Below are 18,578 nucleotides of genomic sequence, written 5' to 3' on the forward strand. Positions count from 1 at the left end.
TATAGCCCTTTCCAGTCAAACACCTTGTCATATGCCATATACCGTTTACCTTTTAACCCTTATAATTGTATTAATATTTATATGAATACGTTTAATTGTATATATGAGTGTAACACTTTATTTTAATGTAATTTTGATGTGTTTGGTTCACATGCACATTTTTTTTAACCCTTGCACTTTACACAAGGTCTTCACATATTTAGACATATATATATATATATATATATATATATATATATATATATATATATTTTTATATATATATATATATATATATATATATGTGCATTGGAGCACTTTGCAGTCAAGTAGATTAAAACATGTAATAGTTATGCAATAGTCATATTCAGGGGCGTATTATGGCCTAGGCTAACAAGGCCGGTGCCTAGGGCAGCAGATTTGGGAGGGGCAGCACATCTGTCCTATCCTCTCTTTAAAAGCCAGCACACAGTACAGTGATCAGTAAAGTGCAGGCTTTTACAGAGAAGACAAGGCACGTGCACTGATTAAGGTCGCTCTTTACAGGCAGGGCTCCTTTAAACCGTTGCTCAGGGATATGCTTACAAGGTGAGGCTGGAGAAGACCTTGTGCCGATATGCTGCCTCCCCTTGTCAGCTGTGGTGGGTCTGCGAGCACAGTGCTTATTGCAGGTCTTTGTAACTAACGGACTGGATGCGTCTGTGCACTGCTTAGATCAGCTTGTGATGTCTAATGATAAACTCTCAGCGCTAATGTATGTTAGCTACTATTAGCTTTCTCTGCATTCATGAACCCACGGAGTAAAGAGTAAACGGACACTTAGAAAGTTTCATTACTTGAATGATGGTAATTACTGGATGTTATTGCATGTGAAGGGTAGTGATTGTTTCAGGGTGTATTCTTCTTTCCCTCCCTTCCCCTCTCCCTACTTTCCCTTTCTCCCTCCTTTCCTCCCTCAACTCCCTTCCTCCCTCAACTCCCTTCCTCGCTCAACTCCCTTCCTCGCTCAACTCCCTTCCTCCCTCAACTCCCTTCCTCGCTCAACTCCCTTCCTCGCTCAACTCCCTTCCTCCCTCAACTCCCTTCCTCGCTCAACTCCCTTCCTCCCTCAACTCCCTTCCTCGCTCAACTCCCTTCCTCGCTCAACTCCCTTCCTCCCTCAACTCCCTTCCTCGCTCAACTCCCTTCCTCCCTCAACTCCCTTCCTCCCTCAACTCCCTTCCTCCCTCAACTCCCTTCCTCCCTCAACTCCCTTCCTCGCTCAACTCCCTTCCTCCCTCAACTCCCTTCCTCCCTCATCCCACTCCCTCAACTCCCACCCTTATTTCTTTCTTTCCCTCCCTGCCCTCTTTCTCTCAACTTCCTCCCTTGCTCCCTTCTTTCACTTCTTTCTTTCTCTCCCTTCTTTCCCTCCCCCCTTTTCTTCTCTGCCTCCCCACTTTTCTCTTCTCTCTCTCTCCCGTCCTTCTTTCCTTTCCCTCCCTTTTCTCCCCTGCCCTTCTTTTCTCTCCCTTCTCTCAGGGATAAAATAGTATGAGATGCATGCAATTCAACCCACCTGTATGCAAGTGTTTTGCTAGCCCTTTTATTTTGAATTGTTATGAAAAAACAAACAAAAATCATTTTTTAAAAACACTCAAGGGACACTCATGTCAAAATTAAATTTCATGATTCAGATACAACGTGCAATTTTAAACAACTTTCCAATTTACTTCCATTACGAAATGTGCAAGTCTTTTTATATTTACACTTTTTGTGTCACCAGCTCCTACTGAGCATGTGCAAGAATTCACAGACTATACGTATATGCATTTGTGATAGGCTGATGGCTGTCACATGATACAAGGGGAGTGGAAATAGACATAACTTTGCAATTTATTTAAAAAACATCTACTACTCATTTGAAGTTTAGACTAAGTGCTATTGCATTGTCTTCTTATCCTGCATTTGTTGTTTATGCAAATATATTGTATTGACTGGTCCCTTAAGGGGAAAAAAGGCCTAAAACCTTTGGGGGGGAGGGGCAGCAGAATTTTGAGTGCCTAGGGCAGCATAAAACCTAAATACGCCACTGGTCATATTTAATAAAGTGTTATACTGTGTATTTACTGTAAATATTTTGCATTCCAATGTTCTTCACAAAAGATATCCCTATATTTATCTGCATATGTATAGTGATATATAAATATTTTACCAAAAAGCATCACACAGTATATATATATATTTAAGAACATTGGGATATGAAATATTAATATTTCATGCCGAGTTAGTGCACTGGTTAAATGCGATCAGGTTTGCGCAACTTGTTGGGTTTTAGTTTTTTTCCCACTTTTGGCGCTCCGTTGAAGTCTATGGGGGGAATACGTTAACACGGTTGTGATATTCCAAATTCACCTTTATGCGCATTGGGTTAGCGCTCGTGTGAAAACTTTTTACTTTCAACTTTTAATACGGCGCTACCCGACGCACGCAAAAAGCTTACTTCTAGCAGAGTTAACACTCAAATGAGAAATAAATATCGCTCCACTCGTAATCAAGCCCTTAATCAGCTTTCAGACTTGATATACTGGAACAGCCATATTATATTATTAGAATTGTCATAGGGTGCTGCAGCATATAAAGCTTAGTTCCGATTCCTTTCATATTTTTCCTAGGATTATATTGTGGGTTCCATCTTTCCCGCTACATTGAATTTATTGTTTTGTAGACCTTATGATGATGTAAAATGAGCCTCATCATGCTCCTTAAAGGGACAGTCTAGTCAAAATTAGACCTTCATGATTCAGATAGAGCAGCAATTTTAAACAACTTTCTAATTTACTCCTATTATCAATTTGTTTCGTTCTCTTGCTATCTTTATTTAAAAAGCAAGAATGTAAGCTCAGGAGCTGGCCCATTTTTGATTCAGCACCTGGGTAGTACCTTCTCTTTGTTGTCTAAATATAGACACCAATCAGCAAGCGCTACCCAGGTACTGAACCAAAAATGGCCTGGCTCCTAAGCTTACATTCAAATAAAGATACCAAGAGAACAAAGAAAAATTGATAATAGGAGTAAGTTAGAAAGTTGCTTAAAATTGCTGCTCTATCTGAATCATGAAGGTCTAATTTTGACTAGACTGTCCCTTTAAATGGACGCTCAGGGGTTGATTTATTATATGTCGAGCAGACATGATTCGCTATAGCTGTATTATGCAGCGCAAATAAATTGCAAATAAATGCTAAAAGATACTGGCATTGAAAAGTCATCAGAGGTTTTTTTCTATTGCCAGGGGGATCTTTACAGGATCTTTACAGTATACATGAGAGCTTCCCAAATGTCCGTATTTTGCAGGATAATCCCATTATAGGAGCTCTGTCCCACTGGTTTTCTTACAATAATCACTACCTAAAAAAAACAAGTTTTGACTATGAGGACAACCTAAAAATTTCCCAGCAACACCCTTAAACCACCTTAACTCTGCCCACTACCCAGTCCAAGTATCATTTCTAAGTGCTATTCTTAAGAATTTTAACAACTCTGTGTCAATAACTTTTTTTCTTGTTTCTTAAAGGGATACTAACCCCACATTTTTTCTTTCGTGATTCAGGTATTACATGCAATTTTATGCAACTTTCTAATTTACTCCTATTATCAATTGTACAGCAGCAATGTACCACTAGGAACTAACTGAACACTCAGTCGGCCAATGACAGGAGGCATATATGTACAACCACCAATCAGCAGCTAGCTCTCAGTTCCTGAGCCAGCCTGTGTATGATTTCCAACAAAGGACACCAAGATAATTAAGCAAATTGGATAATAGAAGTAAATTGGAAAGTTGTTTTCTATATCTGAATCATGAAATAAAAATAAGTTTCATGTCCCTTTAATATCGTGGAGGACCTACTAATATTCTTTATTTGATGCACTCATGTTTGTGGTTTCTCAATATCACAATCATTATGTTGTTCACGTTGTTCTCTTTATTTATTTATATATTTCATAACAAGAAGAAATTCTTACAAATAAATCCATAAACAGATAGATACAGATTCTCCCATTCAAACACCAGTCCAGCTGACATTTTTTTGTGGAATCAATCAGATACAGATAGAGTTTTTTCATAAAGGAGTGAGATTAGGCACAGTTAAAGGGACAGTCCGCACCAAAATGATTATTGTTTAAAAAGACAGATAAAACTTTTATGACCCATTTCCCAGTTTTGCATAACCAACACCATTATATTAATATACTTTTTACCTCTGTGATTACCTTGTATCTAAGCCTCTGCAATCTGTCCCTTAACTCAGTTCTTTTGACAGACGTGTATTTTAGCCAATCAGTGCTGACTCATAAATAACTCAATGGAAGTGAGCACAATGTTATCTATAATACACACATGAACTAGTGCTGTCTAACTGTGAACAACTGTCAAATGCACTGAGATAAGAGGCGGCCTTCAAGGGCTTTGAAATTAGCATGTGAGCATACCTAGGTTGAGCTTTCAACAGAGAAGGGAACAAAGCAAATTGGATGATAAAAGTAAATTGGAAAGATGTTTAAAATGGCATACCCTATCTAAATCATAGTTTAATTTTGAGTAGACTGTCGTTTTAAGGTTTGTGGCCCTGGCCTAAGCCAATAGAATGCAGATGTGTAAAGTGATTAAAAGCAGCATTCACTAATAGGATACCAACTATGTACCACAAAAATATAAGCAAAATTATGCTTAAACCCTTCTGGTTTGCCCCAAGATGGATTTTTTAAAGGGCATTGTTGAAAAGAGATGTGCTTGACAGGGGAAGACAAGAAAAAAGACAGAAAAAAGCCAGGAGAACAAATACTTTGGGGTTAATAAGGCAGTATGAAGTTGCTAAGTTTTTAAACATCATTTCATTATGTGCAAATAGCTAGTGGGAATATTAAGTCTGTAACTAGCTGATCTACATTGTTCTGTACTTGTTGAAGGTGATATCAAGTCTAATATAACGTTTGTTCAGTACTATTGAAGCCTGTAGGCCAAGCACCTGTCTTATATCTTATGCCAGCTTTTTCTCTTGTCTCTTAGCCCCCTCACAGGTCATACTAATCCGCAAGGAGAAAACCAGCCAAAACACTGTCACCCTTCTGTGGCAGGAACCCGAGCAGCCAAATGGCATCATTCTAGAGTATGAGATAAAGTACTTTGAGAAGGTCAGTAGAAGAATCTCAGAATAACTCTGTGCTCCAGAATTTACTAACAATAGCTGTGTTTGTTATAACTTTAGTGGTTATAATTAGTGCTTTTATGGTCTGTACAGATAGTTACAGTTGTTGAGAAACCTTTTTGTCGCCCCTGCATAGATTTCCTTTTTTATTTATGTCCTCAGGATAAGGAGATGCAAAGTTATTCCACCCTCAAAGCCAAGGAAACCAGGGCTGTTATATCTGGTCTCAAGCCCTCGACGCGTTACATGTTCCAGGTTAGAGCTCGCACCTCAGCTGGCTCTGGGAGGTTTAGCCAGACGTTTGAGGTGGAAACTGGCAAAGCAAGTAAGTGACCACAGTGACACAGCTGGAACATCTGTTATTTATTTTATTTAGTAGTAATACAAACGCTCTTTAGTTATTTTTTTGTGTAGTCAACAATATAATTCTATTCTCTTCCCTCTGTGTATAGGGTAGGTGGAGCCATGATTTAACTTCTGATTAGAACTTGCAGCCCCTGTCAGCCACATATCTATATAAGATCTTAGATCCATATTACTCTACATCAGATCAAACTTCTGGCCCTGCAACTCCTCTTTCAGCCCCATACCCATATCAGACGTATTAAGATTAGAACCCCAACACTGCAGTCGCACTGTGACTATTACTCAGATCAGCCCAGAACCTGCAGCTACATTGCCAGCCCCTCTTTTAGCCACGTTGTTATTATTATTATTATTATTTATTTATAAAGCGCCAACAGATTCCCCAGCGCTGCCCATGGGTACAAAGATGAAAGTACAAGGGAAAAACAATACAATAGAAGACAAACTTTTACAGACAAATACTCAGATTGAGGGCCCTATTCTGGTGGGAACTTATAATTTTACCTATATCAGATCTAATATGGAACCCTAACCCAGCAGCCCCTCTGCCTCATACCCACATGAAACCTAATATGGAACCCTGAGACAGCAGCCCCTCTGCCTCATACCAACATCAGACCTAATATGGAACCCTGACCCATCAGTCCCTCTGTCTCATACCCACATCAAACCTAATATGGAACCCTGAGACAACAGCCCCTCTGCCTCATACCAACATCAGACCTAATATGGAACCCTGACCCAGCAGCTCTTCTGCCTCATACTTACATCAGACCTAATATGGAACCCTAACCCAGCAGCCCCTCTGCCTCATACCCACATCAGACCTAAAATGCAACCTTGACCCAGCAGCCCCTCTGCCTCATACTTACATCAGACCTAATACGGAACCCTGACCCAGCAAACCCCCTGCCTCATACTCACATCAGACCTAATATAGAACCCTGACCCTGCAGCCCCTCTGCCTCATACCAACATTAGAGCTAATATGGAACCCTGACCCAGCAGCCCCTCTGCCTCATACAGACATCAGACCTCAGAGTCTGCAGCATTGCTACATTTACACATATTAGGCTCTGGTTTCTTATACGCTTCTGTAAGCCACATACCCACATCATATTTAAAGGGACAGTCAACACCAGAATTTTTGCTGTTTTAAAAGATAGATAATCCCTTTATTGCTTATTCCCCAGTTTTGCATAACAAACACAGTTATATTAATACACCTTTTACCTCAACAATTACCTTGTATCTAAGCTTCTGCAGACTGCCCCCTTATTTTAGTTTTTTGACAGATTTGCATTTTAGTTAATCAGTGCTCACTCCTCAGTAAATTCACGTGCATGAGCTCAATGTTATCTATATGAAACACATGAAATAATGCCTTCTAGTGATGAAAAACTGTCAAATTGCATCCAGATTAGAGGCGGCCTTCAAGGTCTAAGAAATTAGCATATGAACCTCCTAGGTTTAGCTTTCAACTAAGAATACCAAGAGAACAAAGCAAAATTGGGGATAAAAGTAAATTGGAAAGTTGTTTAAAATGACATGCCCTATTTGAATCATGAAAAAAAAAAATTGGACTTGACTGTCCCTTTAAGATCAGAATCCTGACACTGCAGCTGCTTTGGTAATATACTAACACAAGAGCTATACGCTAAATTCCCACATCGAATCCAAACCCTGTTATTAGACATAAGATCAGAACCCTGAAACTGTAGCCCCAGCAATATACACTGGAACACACAATAGACCCCTGCCCTGCAGTCCTCTCTCAGTCACATATCCACATCAAACCTTAAACGAGATCCCTGCCTTGTAGCCCTGGGCCAGCTGTTGCCTATTGCTTCTGTTTCCTGTGCGGGCTGTGTGCTGTCTGCCATTCACCTCTATGGACTCTATTTATCATAGTCTGACGGACCTATTTATCATAGTCTGGCGGACCTATTTATCATAGTCTGACGGACCTATTTATCATAGTCTGGCGGACCTATTTATCATAGTCTGACGGACCTATTTATCATAGTCTGGCGGACCTATTTATCATAGTCTGACGGACCTATTTATCATAGTCTGGCGGACCTATTTATCATAGTCTGACGGACCTATTTATCATAGTCTGGCGGACCTATTTATCATAGTCTGACGGACCTATTTATCATAGTCTGGCGGACCTATTTATCATAGTCTGACGGACCTATTTATCATAGTCTGGCGGACCTATTTATCATAGTCTGGCGGACCTATTTATCATAGTCTGGCGGACCTATTTATCATAGTCTGACGGACCTATTTATCATAGTCTGACGGACCTATTTATCATAGTCTGACGGACCTATTTATCATAGTCTGACGGACCTATTTATCATAGTCTGACGGACCTATTTATCATAGTCTGGCGGACCTATTTATCATAGTCTGGCGGATCTATTTATCATAGTCTGGCGGACCTATTTATCATAGTCTGACGGACCTATTTATCATAGTCTGGCGGACCTATTTATCATAGTCTGACGGACCTATTTATCATAGTCTGGCGGACCTATTTATCATAGTCTGGCGGACCTATTTATCATAGTCTGGCGGACCTATTTATCATAGTCTGACGGACCTATTTATCATAGTCTGACGGACCTATTTATCATAGTCTGACGGACCTATTTATCATAGTCTGGCGGACCTATTTATCATAGTCTGACGGACCTATTTATCATAGTCTGGCGGACCTATTTATCATAGTCTGACGGACCTATTTATCATAGTCTGGCGGACCTATTTATCATAGTCTGGCGGATCTATTTATCATAGTCTGGCGGACCTATTTATCATAGTCTGACGGACCTATTTATCATAGTCTGGCGGACCTATTTATCATAGTCTGACGGACCTATTTATCATAGTCTGACGGACCTATTTATCATAGTCTGACGGACCTATTTATCATAGTCTGGCGGACCTATTTATCATAGTCTGGCGGACCTATTTATCATAGTCTGGCGGACCTATTTATCATAGTCTGACGGACCTATTTATCATAGTCTGGCGGATCAGGTCCGCCAGACCTCGCTGAATACGGTGAGCAATACGTTTGCCGTATTCACAAGAGCTGCTGGTGCAACGCCGCCCCCCTGCAGACTCGCGGCCAATGGGCCGCCAGCAGGGGGGTGTCAATCAACCCGATCGTACTCAATCGGGTTGATTTCCGGCGATGTCTGTCCGCCTGCTCAGAGCAGGCGGACAGGTTATGGAGCAGCGGTCTTTGTGACCGCTGCTTCATAACTGCTGTTTCTGGCGAGTCTGCAGGCTCGCCAGAAACATGGGGCCCCATTGTATCAACCCGATTCATAAAATGTTTTTATAAACACACAGTGATTTACAGCAATGATACTTTTAAAGGCTGTTAATGCGTCTGTCCGTCTGTCCTCGTGCTTTTCTTTTATCACACACTGACATTTACCACTCTCTTCTGTGCATTTTAAATGTAAATTATTTGTCTTCCCATCAGTCTGTGCTGTGTAACTTGAGGTTGTGGCTGCAGGGGGCAATATCATCAGGACAATTACTAGTCACTATGATATTGTATTTATTACTTTTCATAAAGGTCTCTTTAGAGCTGTTCTCTTGTTTTAACTCCTTGCTAGTGTCAGTTGGCCAAGCTCCAGATCTTCACACTGGGTGCCGCCATATTGCAGTTTAGCTATTCGTGCGCTCTGTGACAAGAGCAGTGACACTTTTTTACAGCTGTATTATGTAGTTTGGGTTAGCTTACATAATATACAGCTGGAACATTTTTAAAGCGGTTGCATTGCTCTGTATTATTCTTGTAGCCTTTCTATAAATGTTATGCAGTTTTAAATCTGTGTAAAAAAGTGCAACAACTCTCTATATTGTAATGTTAAACCAAAGGACCAGATTACAAGTAGAGCACTATTTAACGCTCACGCTCGAAAGTAAAATGTTTTCACTCGTGTGCTAACACGATGCACCTAAAAAGTTGAACTTAGGATATCATGTGCGCGATGACCTATTCCCCCATAAAGTTAATGGCGCAAAAAAAAGCAGATAAAAAACCTAACACCCTGCTCGCGCGCTAACATGAACGCATATTCTTAAGTGCGTTAACCCAACAGGAAAATATAAATATTTCACATTCCATGTTCTTCACATAGAAAAATATGTTGTATTTATTTGGTACACTATATATCTATACCTCTCTCTCTCTTTCTCATACATGATTATATATAGGTATAAATTTATACAAATGTATATATTAATATCTATTTATAAATACATAGAACATATTCTGCTATGTGCAAAACATTGGAATCTGAAATATTTACAGTAAATACATAGGTAAAACCTTTATTAAATATGAATATTGCATAAATATTATGTAACGTTTTCCTCTACTTAACTGCAAATGCTCACATGCCCTTATATATGTTTATATATTTGTTCATATGTATTTATGTGTTTATATGTGTATATACTGTATATCAATAAATACATCTGTACACATATATAGACATTTATATATACATACATATACATTTTTAGAGATGTATAAGAATATGTGTATATCTCTATGTTAAAGAACTTTGCAGCCTTCTTTTTTTCTAACACCTGAGATGTCATATCTTTGAGCCTTTATAACGTTTTTGTGCAATGTGTTTTTAAAATAATTTTTATTAGATAGTGTTAATATGAGTCTAACTATACTTTTAAATGTATTTTTGATGTGTTTTTTGATAGCATAAACTGTGAGAGGAGATAATTAGCAGCTAGCTGAGATACAGTACATTTCCAGTTTCATAGAAAATAATAACAAAAACTGAATATCTCCTGGGTTGTGATTACGTTTGAGTCACAATTGTTTTTGATAAAGGTGCCAGTATTTACTGGTTCTGAAATAAATAATTGCCACAGAATTGGAATCAAACCCATATTAGTACAACTGACAACAGTTAAACATGTTCAGAAAGGGCCCAAACTAGAAATGGATCAAAAGGCCCGTTTTAGTAATTAGTTTTTTCCTTTTAACTGTCAGATCGTTCGCGTGTGACAGCTTGATTTTAATTTGATTAAATTGAGATGGCTTTGTGTAAAGTATGAAAGGAGTCTGGTGTCCTTGGTGTATGCAGGGGACACCTGCAGTGTTCACCGCTAAGATTTGTTACAGATCTTTAGTTTCCTTCTCTTTTGTCTAATATTATTTTTTATTTTTCAGTGGTTCTGCGATACGACACAATGACGATTGTGTGGATCTGTCTGGCCCTGATCACTGGCCTCGTCACCCTTCTCACTGTCCTCATATGCAAGAAAAGGTGCAGAAAGTCATGCTTATATCGCTCAATGCTTAAAGGGTTTTACATAGAAAATAGTAGACTGAAATCGAGAATGTAGATTTTTTAGATACACTTATTTTCCTAATTCAGTGTATGCAAATACTGCTGATATAAAACATCTAGATCACAATCATATTGCAATGAACAATATCCATTAGCAAATCCATTAGCAAAAAATTATTGTATTATTGTTATTGTTATTGTTTTTTTTATTTATTAGCTAAAATAATAAAAAAATATTTTGTTTAGGATGAATATATTATGTACAGTATGTTGGCGGTTACATCTAAACAAATCGACCAGACCTTATATTAGTGGCTGCAGCACATAAAGTATAGGTTCTGACATCGCTTTTCTTGCGGCTCACTAAACTGCAGTGGTATTAGATGGCTTTTCTGACCCTAGCTGTTACTATGCGGGTACCTAAGTTACATACAGTTGTGCTCATAGGTTTACATACCCTGGCAGAATTTATGATTTCTTGGCCATTTTTAAGAGAATATGAAAGATAACACAAAAACGTTTCTTTCACTCATGTTTAGTGTTTGGCTCAAGCCATTTATTATCAATCAACTGTGTTTACTCTTTTTAAATCATAATGACAACAGAAACTACCCAAATGACCCTTTTCAAACGTTTACATACCCTGGTGATTTTGGCCTTATAACATGCACACAAGTTGACACAAAGGGGTTTGAATGTCTATTAAAGGTAACCATCTTCACCTGTGATCTGTTTTCTTGTAATTAGTGTGTGTGTATAAAAGGTCAATGAGTTTCTGGACTCCTTACAGATCCTTGCATCTTTCATCCAGTGCTGCACTGATGATTCTGGATTCTGAGTCATGGGGAAAGCAAAAGAATTGTCAAAGGATCTGCGGGAAAAGGTTGTTGAACTGTATAAAACAGGAAAGGGATATAAAAAGATATCCAAGGAATTGAGAATTCAAATCAGCAGTGTTCAAACTCTAATAAAGAAGTGGAAAATGAGGGGTTCTGTTGAAACCGAACCACGGTCAGGTAGACCAACTAAAATGTCAGCCACAACTGCCAGGAAAATTGTTTGTGATGCAAAGGCAAACCCACAAATAACTTCAGGTGAAATACAGGACATGCGGTGTGGCTGTTTCAAGATGCACAATAAGGAGGCACTTGAAGAAAGATGGGCTGCATGGTCGAGTCGCCAGAAGAAAGCCATTACTAAGCAAATGCTACAAAGTATCCCACTTACAATACGCCAAACAGCACAGAGACAAGCCTCAAACCTTCTGGCACAAAGTCATTTGGAGTGATGAGACCAAAATTGAGCTTTTTGGCCACAACCATAAACGCTACATTTGGAGAGGAGTCAACAAGGCCTATGATGAAAGGTACACCATTCCTACTGTGAAACACGGAGGTGGATTGCTGATGTTTTGGGGATGAATTGATGGCAAGATGAATGCAGTATGTTATCAAACAGAACACCTCATTTTTTACTTCTTGATTAGAGTTTGAACACTGCTGATTTGCATTCTCAATTCCTTCAGCCAAACACTAACCATGAGTGAAAGAAAAGTTTTTGTGTTATCATTCATATTCTCTGAAAAATGGCCAAAAAATCATAAATTCTGCCAGGGTATGTAAACTTATGAGCACAGCTGTAAGTAACAGCCTTATAACCTATAAACATTATCGCACTAACAATAATAAACTCTCACCACTTCACTTAACCCTATCCATGCTTTCCTGATTTTCCCAATGCAAGTTAACCCTAACTATAAGTCCCAGTGTAAATTTTAATATGGGTATAAGTTAAATTGTGTGAGTAAATTTACAGAGAGAGGTCAGTTTGTCCTTCAGAGACTATTTTAACACTAAACATGATGTAATACTGTATTTTGTTACACCAGGACAATTAACCGTTGCCACCTGCACCCTAAAATCCCCATGGTAAGATAACCCTAAGTGCCACCCCCACCGCAAGTTAACCTTGATAATGAGGTCCCCACACCCCTGCAGCACAAGTTAACTCTGACTATAACTAACCAGACATTTCCAGCCTGACTGTGAAAGCTCCTATCCCAAACCCCCTCCGTGCAAACTCAACAGTCCCTCAACGTACCCCTCATGGGATCTGCATACTGGTTATTAACTTGTGTTGTGGGCTTTAGGGTGTTCACGGTTAGACTTAAGTGCATTGGGAGCCATCATTTAGGTTAAGTACACTGGCATTTGCAGTTAGGGCTAACTTGCACAGAAAAGGTTGTGCAGCAGTGGTTTTTATTTTATGGGTTCAGGACAGAGGTGTGGTTTGTGTGTAAGAGGTTAAATAATTTATTTCTGACCTCAACATTGAGATGCACAAGTCTAAAAGCAGCAGTACAGAATCTAAAGCAGAGCTTGTAGGTCCTGCAAACACAGAGAGGCCTACAGCAAGTATGCTGACTGCTGCACATAGTAGCAAACGTCATAGGTTACATAGTGGCAATATGTTGTCTAGAAGTTCCCAATAAAGTGTCTGCCATTTGTATTATTAGTAAGCGGTCTCTACGCTGCTGCTGGATATCCTTCTCACAGCTTGAGTATAACTCACTACCCACAACAGCTGACTACAGTTCACTGAGTCAGCATTTCTATATATACCAATGATATGTATTGTAGATCATATGTGCATGTGCCTGCTGTGTAGCGCAGGTAAACACAAGCCGGTTAGGTGTTTGCTTTAGAGGGTTTAATGTTCATCATTTCCTCTGCAGACACTGTGGATACAGCAAAGCGTTCCAGGACTCCGATGAAGAGAAAATGCATTATCAGAATGGACAGAGTGAGTTTCAAATAAGCACAAAGCTCACACTTTCTACTGATAGTGTTGTGTGGTCTTACTGGGAAAGCCTGGGCTGCGCCAACCATGGGAGCCATTAAAGATCCCCAGCTAGGGATAAATAACCTTTAAAGGCAAGATTTAAAGGGATGTGAAACACAAACTTTTTATTTAACGATTTAGATTTTTAAACAACTTTTCAATTTACTTCTGTTATCAAGGTTTCTTTGTTTTCTTGTTATCCTTTGTTGAAAAGCAGGAAGATAAGCTCAGGAGAGTGCACATGTCTGCGGCACTATATGGCAGCAGTTTTACAACGTTATACATTAGCAAGATCGCTAGATGGCAACGCTATTTCCTTTCATTTAGTGCTCAAGACTTGTGCACGCTACCTATCTAGATATCTCTTCAACAAAGAATAACAAGAGAAGGAAGCAAAGTTGATAATAGAAGTAAATTGGAAACCTTTTTTTTAAATTGTATGCTCTGTCTGATTCATGAATAGAAATTTTGGGTTTCATGGATCAGACAGTTTCCCTTTAAACTGCTGCAGTACCCACGTTTTATTTGTAATAAACAGTAACGAGTGCCACATAAATAAATAAATAGAAAGGAATGTGCTTGGTAAGAACTGACGCAATCTGTTTGGTGTATTTTACAGTTACCTTTGCCGAGTCTAAGTTCTATGTTGATCCACACACGTATGAGGACCCGTGTCAGGCAGTACATGAATTTGCTCGAGAGATTGAGGCTTCCAGAATCAAGATCGAAAAGATCATTGGCTCAGGTCAGTGTCCTTTTTTCATGATGCAAGAAAGGTCACTAAAGAACTACATTGTCTTATAAATGTTCACACACCTACACACCTAACAGCCTATCAACCACTTGTGTGATCAAGAGCACGCAACATGTCAGCTACACACATGATCAGCAGTGAGTTACCCCCTATTAACAGCACTCAGCTTGTCAACTAGCTACACACATGATCAGCAGTGAGTTACCCCCTATTAACAGCACTCAGCTTGTCAACTAGCTACACACATGATCAGCAGTGAGTCACCCCCTATTAACAGCACTCAGCTTGTCAACTAGCTACACTCATGATCAGCAGTGAGTCACCCCCTATTAACAGCACTCAGCTTGTCAACTAGCTACACTCATGATCAGCAGTGAGTCACCCCCTATTAACAGCACTCAGCTTGTCAACTAGCTACACTCATGATCAGCAGTGAGTCACCCCCTATTAACAGCACTCAGCTTGTCAACTAGCTACACTCATGATCAGCAGTGAGTCACCCCCTATTAACAGCACTCAGCTTGTCAACTAGCTACACTCATGATCAGCAGTGAGTTACCCCCTATTAACAGCACTCAGCTTGTCAACTAGCTACACACATGATCAGCAGTGAGTTACCCCCCTATTAACAGCACTCAGCTTGTCAACTAGCTACACACATGATCAGCAGTCAGTCACCCCCTATTAACAGCACTCAGCTTGTCAACTAGCTACACACATGATCAGCAGTGAGTCACCCCCTATTAACAGCACTCAGCTTGTCAACTAGCTACACTCATGATCAGCAGTGAGTCACCCCCTATTAACAGCACTCAGCTTGTCAACTAGCTACACTCATGATCAGCAGTGAGTCACCCCCTATTAACAGCACTCAGCTTGTCAACTAGCTACACTCATGATCAGCAGTGAGTCACCCCCTATTAACAGCACTCAGCTTGTCAACTAGCTACACTCATGATCAGCAGTGAGTCACCCCCTATTAACAGCACTCAACTTGTCAACTAGCTACACTCATGATCAGCAGTGAGTCACCCCCTATTAACAGCACTCAGCTTGTCAACTAGCTACACTCATGATCAGCAGTGAGTCACCCCCTATTAACAGCACTCAGCTTGTCAACTAGCTACACTCATGATCAGCAGTGAGTCACCCCCTATTAACAGCACTCAGCTTGTCAACTAGCTACACTCATGATCAGCAGTGAGTCACCCCCTATTAACAGCACTCAGCTTGTCAACTAGCTACACTCATGATCAGCAGTGAGTCACCCCCTATTAACAGCACTCAGCTTGTCAACTAGCTACACACATGATCAGCAGTGAGTCACCCCTATTAACAGCACTCAGCTTGACAACTAGCTACACACATGATCAGCAGTGAGTCACCCCTATTAACAGCACTCAGCTTGTCAACTAGCTACACACATGATCAGCAGTGAGTTACCCCCTATTAACAGCACTCAGCTTGTCAACTAGCTACACTCATGATCAGCAGTGAGTCACCCCCTATTAACAGCACTCAGCTTGTCAACTAGCTACACTCATGATCAGCAGTGAGTCACCCCCTATTAACAGCACTCAGCTTGTCAACTAGCTACACACATGATCAGCAGCACACAACCTGCTATTCACTCACTTTTTCAGTGTTATACAACCTGCCAATCACTCACTTTATCAGTGGCATACAACCTGTCATTCACTCACTTTATCAGCATTATACAACCTGCCATTCACTCACTTTATCAGCAGCACACACCCTATCATTCACTCACTTTATCAGCAGCACACAACCTACCATTCACTCACTTTATCAGCAGCATACAACCTGTCATTTACTCACTTTATTAGCAGCACACAACCTGTCATTCACTCACGTTATCAGCAGTCTACAACTTACCATTTACTCACTTCATCAGCAGCACACAACCTACCATTCACTCACATTATCAGCAGCACACATCCTGTCATTCACTCCCTTCATCAGCAGCACACAAGTACAACCTGCCATTCACTCACTTTATCAGCAGCACACTCCCAGGTTCAGGAGTAGGATAAGCCTGAGGACAGAGAGGAGCACAAGATAATTCTCCAAATCTTAAATAACCAGCCCCATAAGAATCAGAGCACTTTCTGCCTGATAGATACAGTATTATGCCTGAGTTTTTATAGCTACGGTGCCCTAGATTTTTCTCTTACATACGTAACATGATATATTAAGTTTTGTCTTTTTCTGTACATTCTTAAAAAAATATCAGTTAGGATCATGTAACTTTTTTATGTATATATACTATGGGGCCCATTTATCAAGCTCCGAACGGAACTTGTGGGCCCGTGTTTCTGGCGAGTCTTCAGACTCGCCAGAAACACCAGTTATGAAGCAGCGGTCTAAAGACCGCTGCTCCATAACCCTGTCCGTCTGCTCTGATGAGGCGGACAGGAATCACCGGAAATCAACCCGATCGAGTACGATCGGGTTGATTGACACCTCCCTGCTGGCGGCCGATTGGCCGCGAGTCAGCAGGGGGCGGCGTTGCACCAGCAGCTCTTGTGAGCTGCTGGTGCAATGTTAAATGCGGAGAGCATATTGCTCTCCTCATTAAGTGAGGTCTTGCGGACCTGATCCGCACTGTCAGATCAGGTCCGCAAGACCTTTAAAAAATAGGCCCCTATATATTTATAGTCTGTTTCAATGAAGGACTGCACTCGCTGGATTTAGATACAGAATTCATTATTTATTGTGGTATATATATGTATATGTGTTTTTAGTACCTCATGTTTCTCCCTTTTCTGTGCAGGAGAGTTTGGAGAAGTTTGCTACGGACGTCTGAAGCTGCCTGGGAAGCGCGAGATTCCAGTCGCTATTAAAACTTTAAAAGCTGGTTACAGTGAGAAGCAGAGGCGAGATTTCTTGAGTGAAGCCAGTATCATGGCCCAGTTTGACCACCCAAATGTCATTCACTTGGAGGGTGTCGTCACAAGAGGTTTGTACCATGACATTGGATTTTAAAGCCTAGTTGCATTTTTAAAATTCACTATGAAAAAGTACCAAAGAGATAAGACATCAAACCATTACATTTTACTGTGGATTTATTACTCAATATTATTTTCATGCATATTAGTTTGGGGTCTGGTTCCTCAGGTCCCAGTTTTCAGTATAATGTTTTGCTCATCTATAATTTAAAGGGAAAAAGAGGAGAAAAGCACACAAAGAAGAAAAATCTGTGACTGTAGATATGGTGCCCCGCAGAGCGGCAAAAGGAGCAAATCTTTTTCTATGGAGGTGATCACATGATTCTATACAAATGAGGAAGTGACTCTATGTGCACACATATTTCCATTGCTTATGTCCTCATATTTTTCTCATTGGACGATTTTGTACCACTGGAGGAGGAGTAGAAAAGATAAGAGGCGAAGGGTCTCCGCTTCCCTAACTCCCAGGCAATGAGCAAACGTCATACTTGGGAAATCTGTGTGGGGATTGGCTCATTCTCCCCTATCAGTATCTTAAAAGGACACCGCAGTGGGAAATATTACATACTCATTCATTTAAGAATTTGATATTTCCACTACTTGCTGTGGAACACTATGCGTTTACCCCCTGTAAATGGGTTAACCAAACAGTTAAAGTACCTTTCAAGAGCCACAAGCATGATAGCTCCCAAGCAGAACGCAGCCTTTGATTGGTGGGGTCATGCAACTACCACTGCCGATTGGTTCACCAGCTTTTTCCTGCTCAGTATAGGCAGTTCTCTGCAGCCCTTGGGGTAAACTCTATTAATGTATATAAGCCCTGTAAAAGGCCTTCCAATACTCCACCATGGCATAGAATGACATTAGTGGAAACCTATATATAGATTTATAGATGTTTTTAACAAAGTGGACTAATAGGGATGGGAAGAAAGGCTCATCACATTTTCTGATTGGCTGTTAAAGTTCTGATAATCCAGCTTATCTTTTTCCATCAGCATCTAGGTCACAACACCTAGAATATATGCAAGGTCTATTTGCCCACAGCAGGTAACCATTCTTTCCATAAGGTACATCTCTTGACTGTTCTGAAATAAAACAAGCTCCAAATATTTTTTTTAAAATGTATAGTTTA

General features: G+C 40.1%; 1 protein-coding gene across 1 annotated transcript in view; it reads left to right on the forward strand.

Moving 5' to 3' along the window:
* The window catches only part of EPHA8 (EPH receptor A8), a 261,148-nt gene that overhangs the window by 219,186 nt on the left and 23,384 nt on the right, over positions 1-18,578 (forward strand). The window contains 6 exon segments of the mRNA XM_053690913.1: positions 5,030-5,154; positions 5,331-5,493; positions 10,762-10,858; positions 13,617-13,684; positions 14,343-14,468; positions 17,272-17,457. Of these exon segments, the coding sequence (XP_053546888.1) occupies positions 5,030-5,154; positions 5,331-5,493; positions 10,762-10,858; positions 13,617-13,684; positions 14,343-14,468; positions 17,272-17,457 (765 nt within the window).

The sequence above is a fragment of the Bombina bombina genome, chromosome 8, assembly GCF_027579735.1.
Source record: "Bombina bombina isolate aBomBom1 chromosome 8, aBomBom1.pri, whole genome shotgun sequence".
Taxonomy (NCBI): Eukaryota; Metazoa; Chordata; class Amphibia; order Anura; family Bombinatoridae; genus Bombina; species Bombina bombina.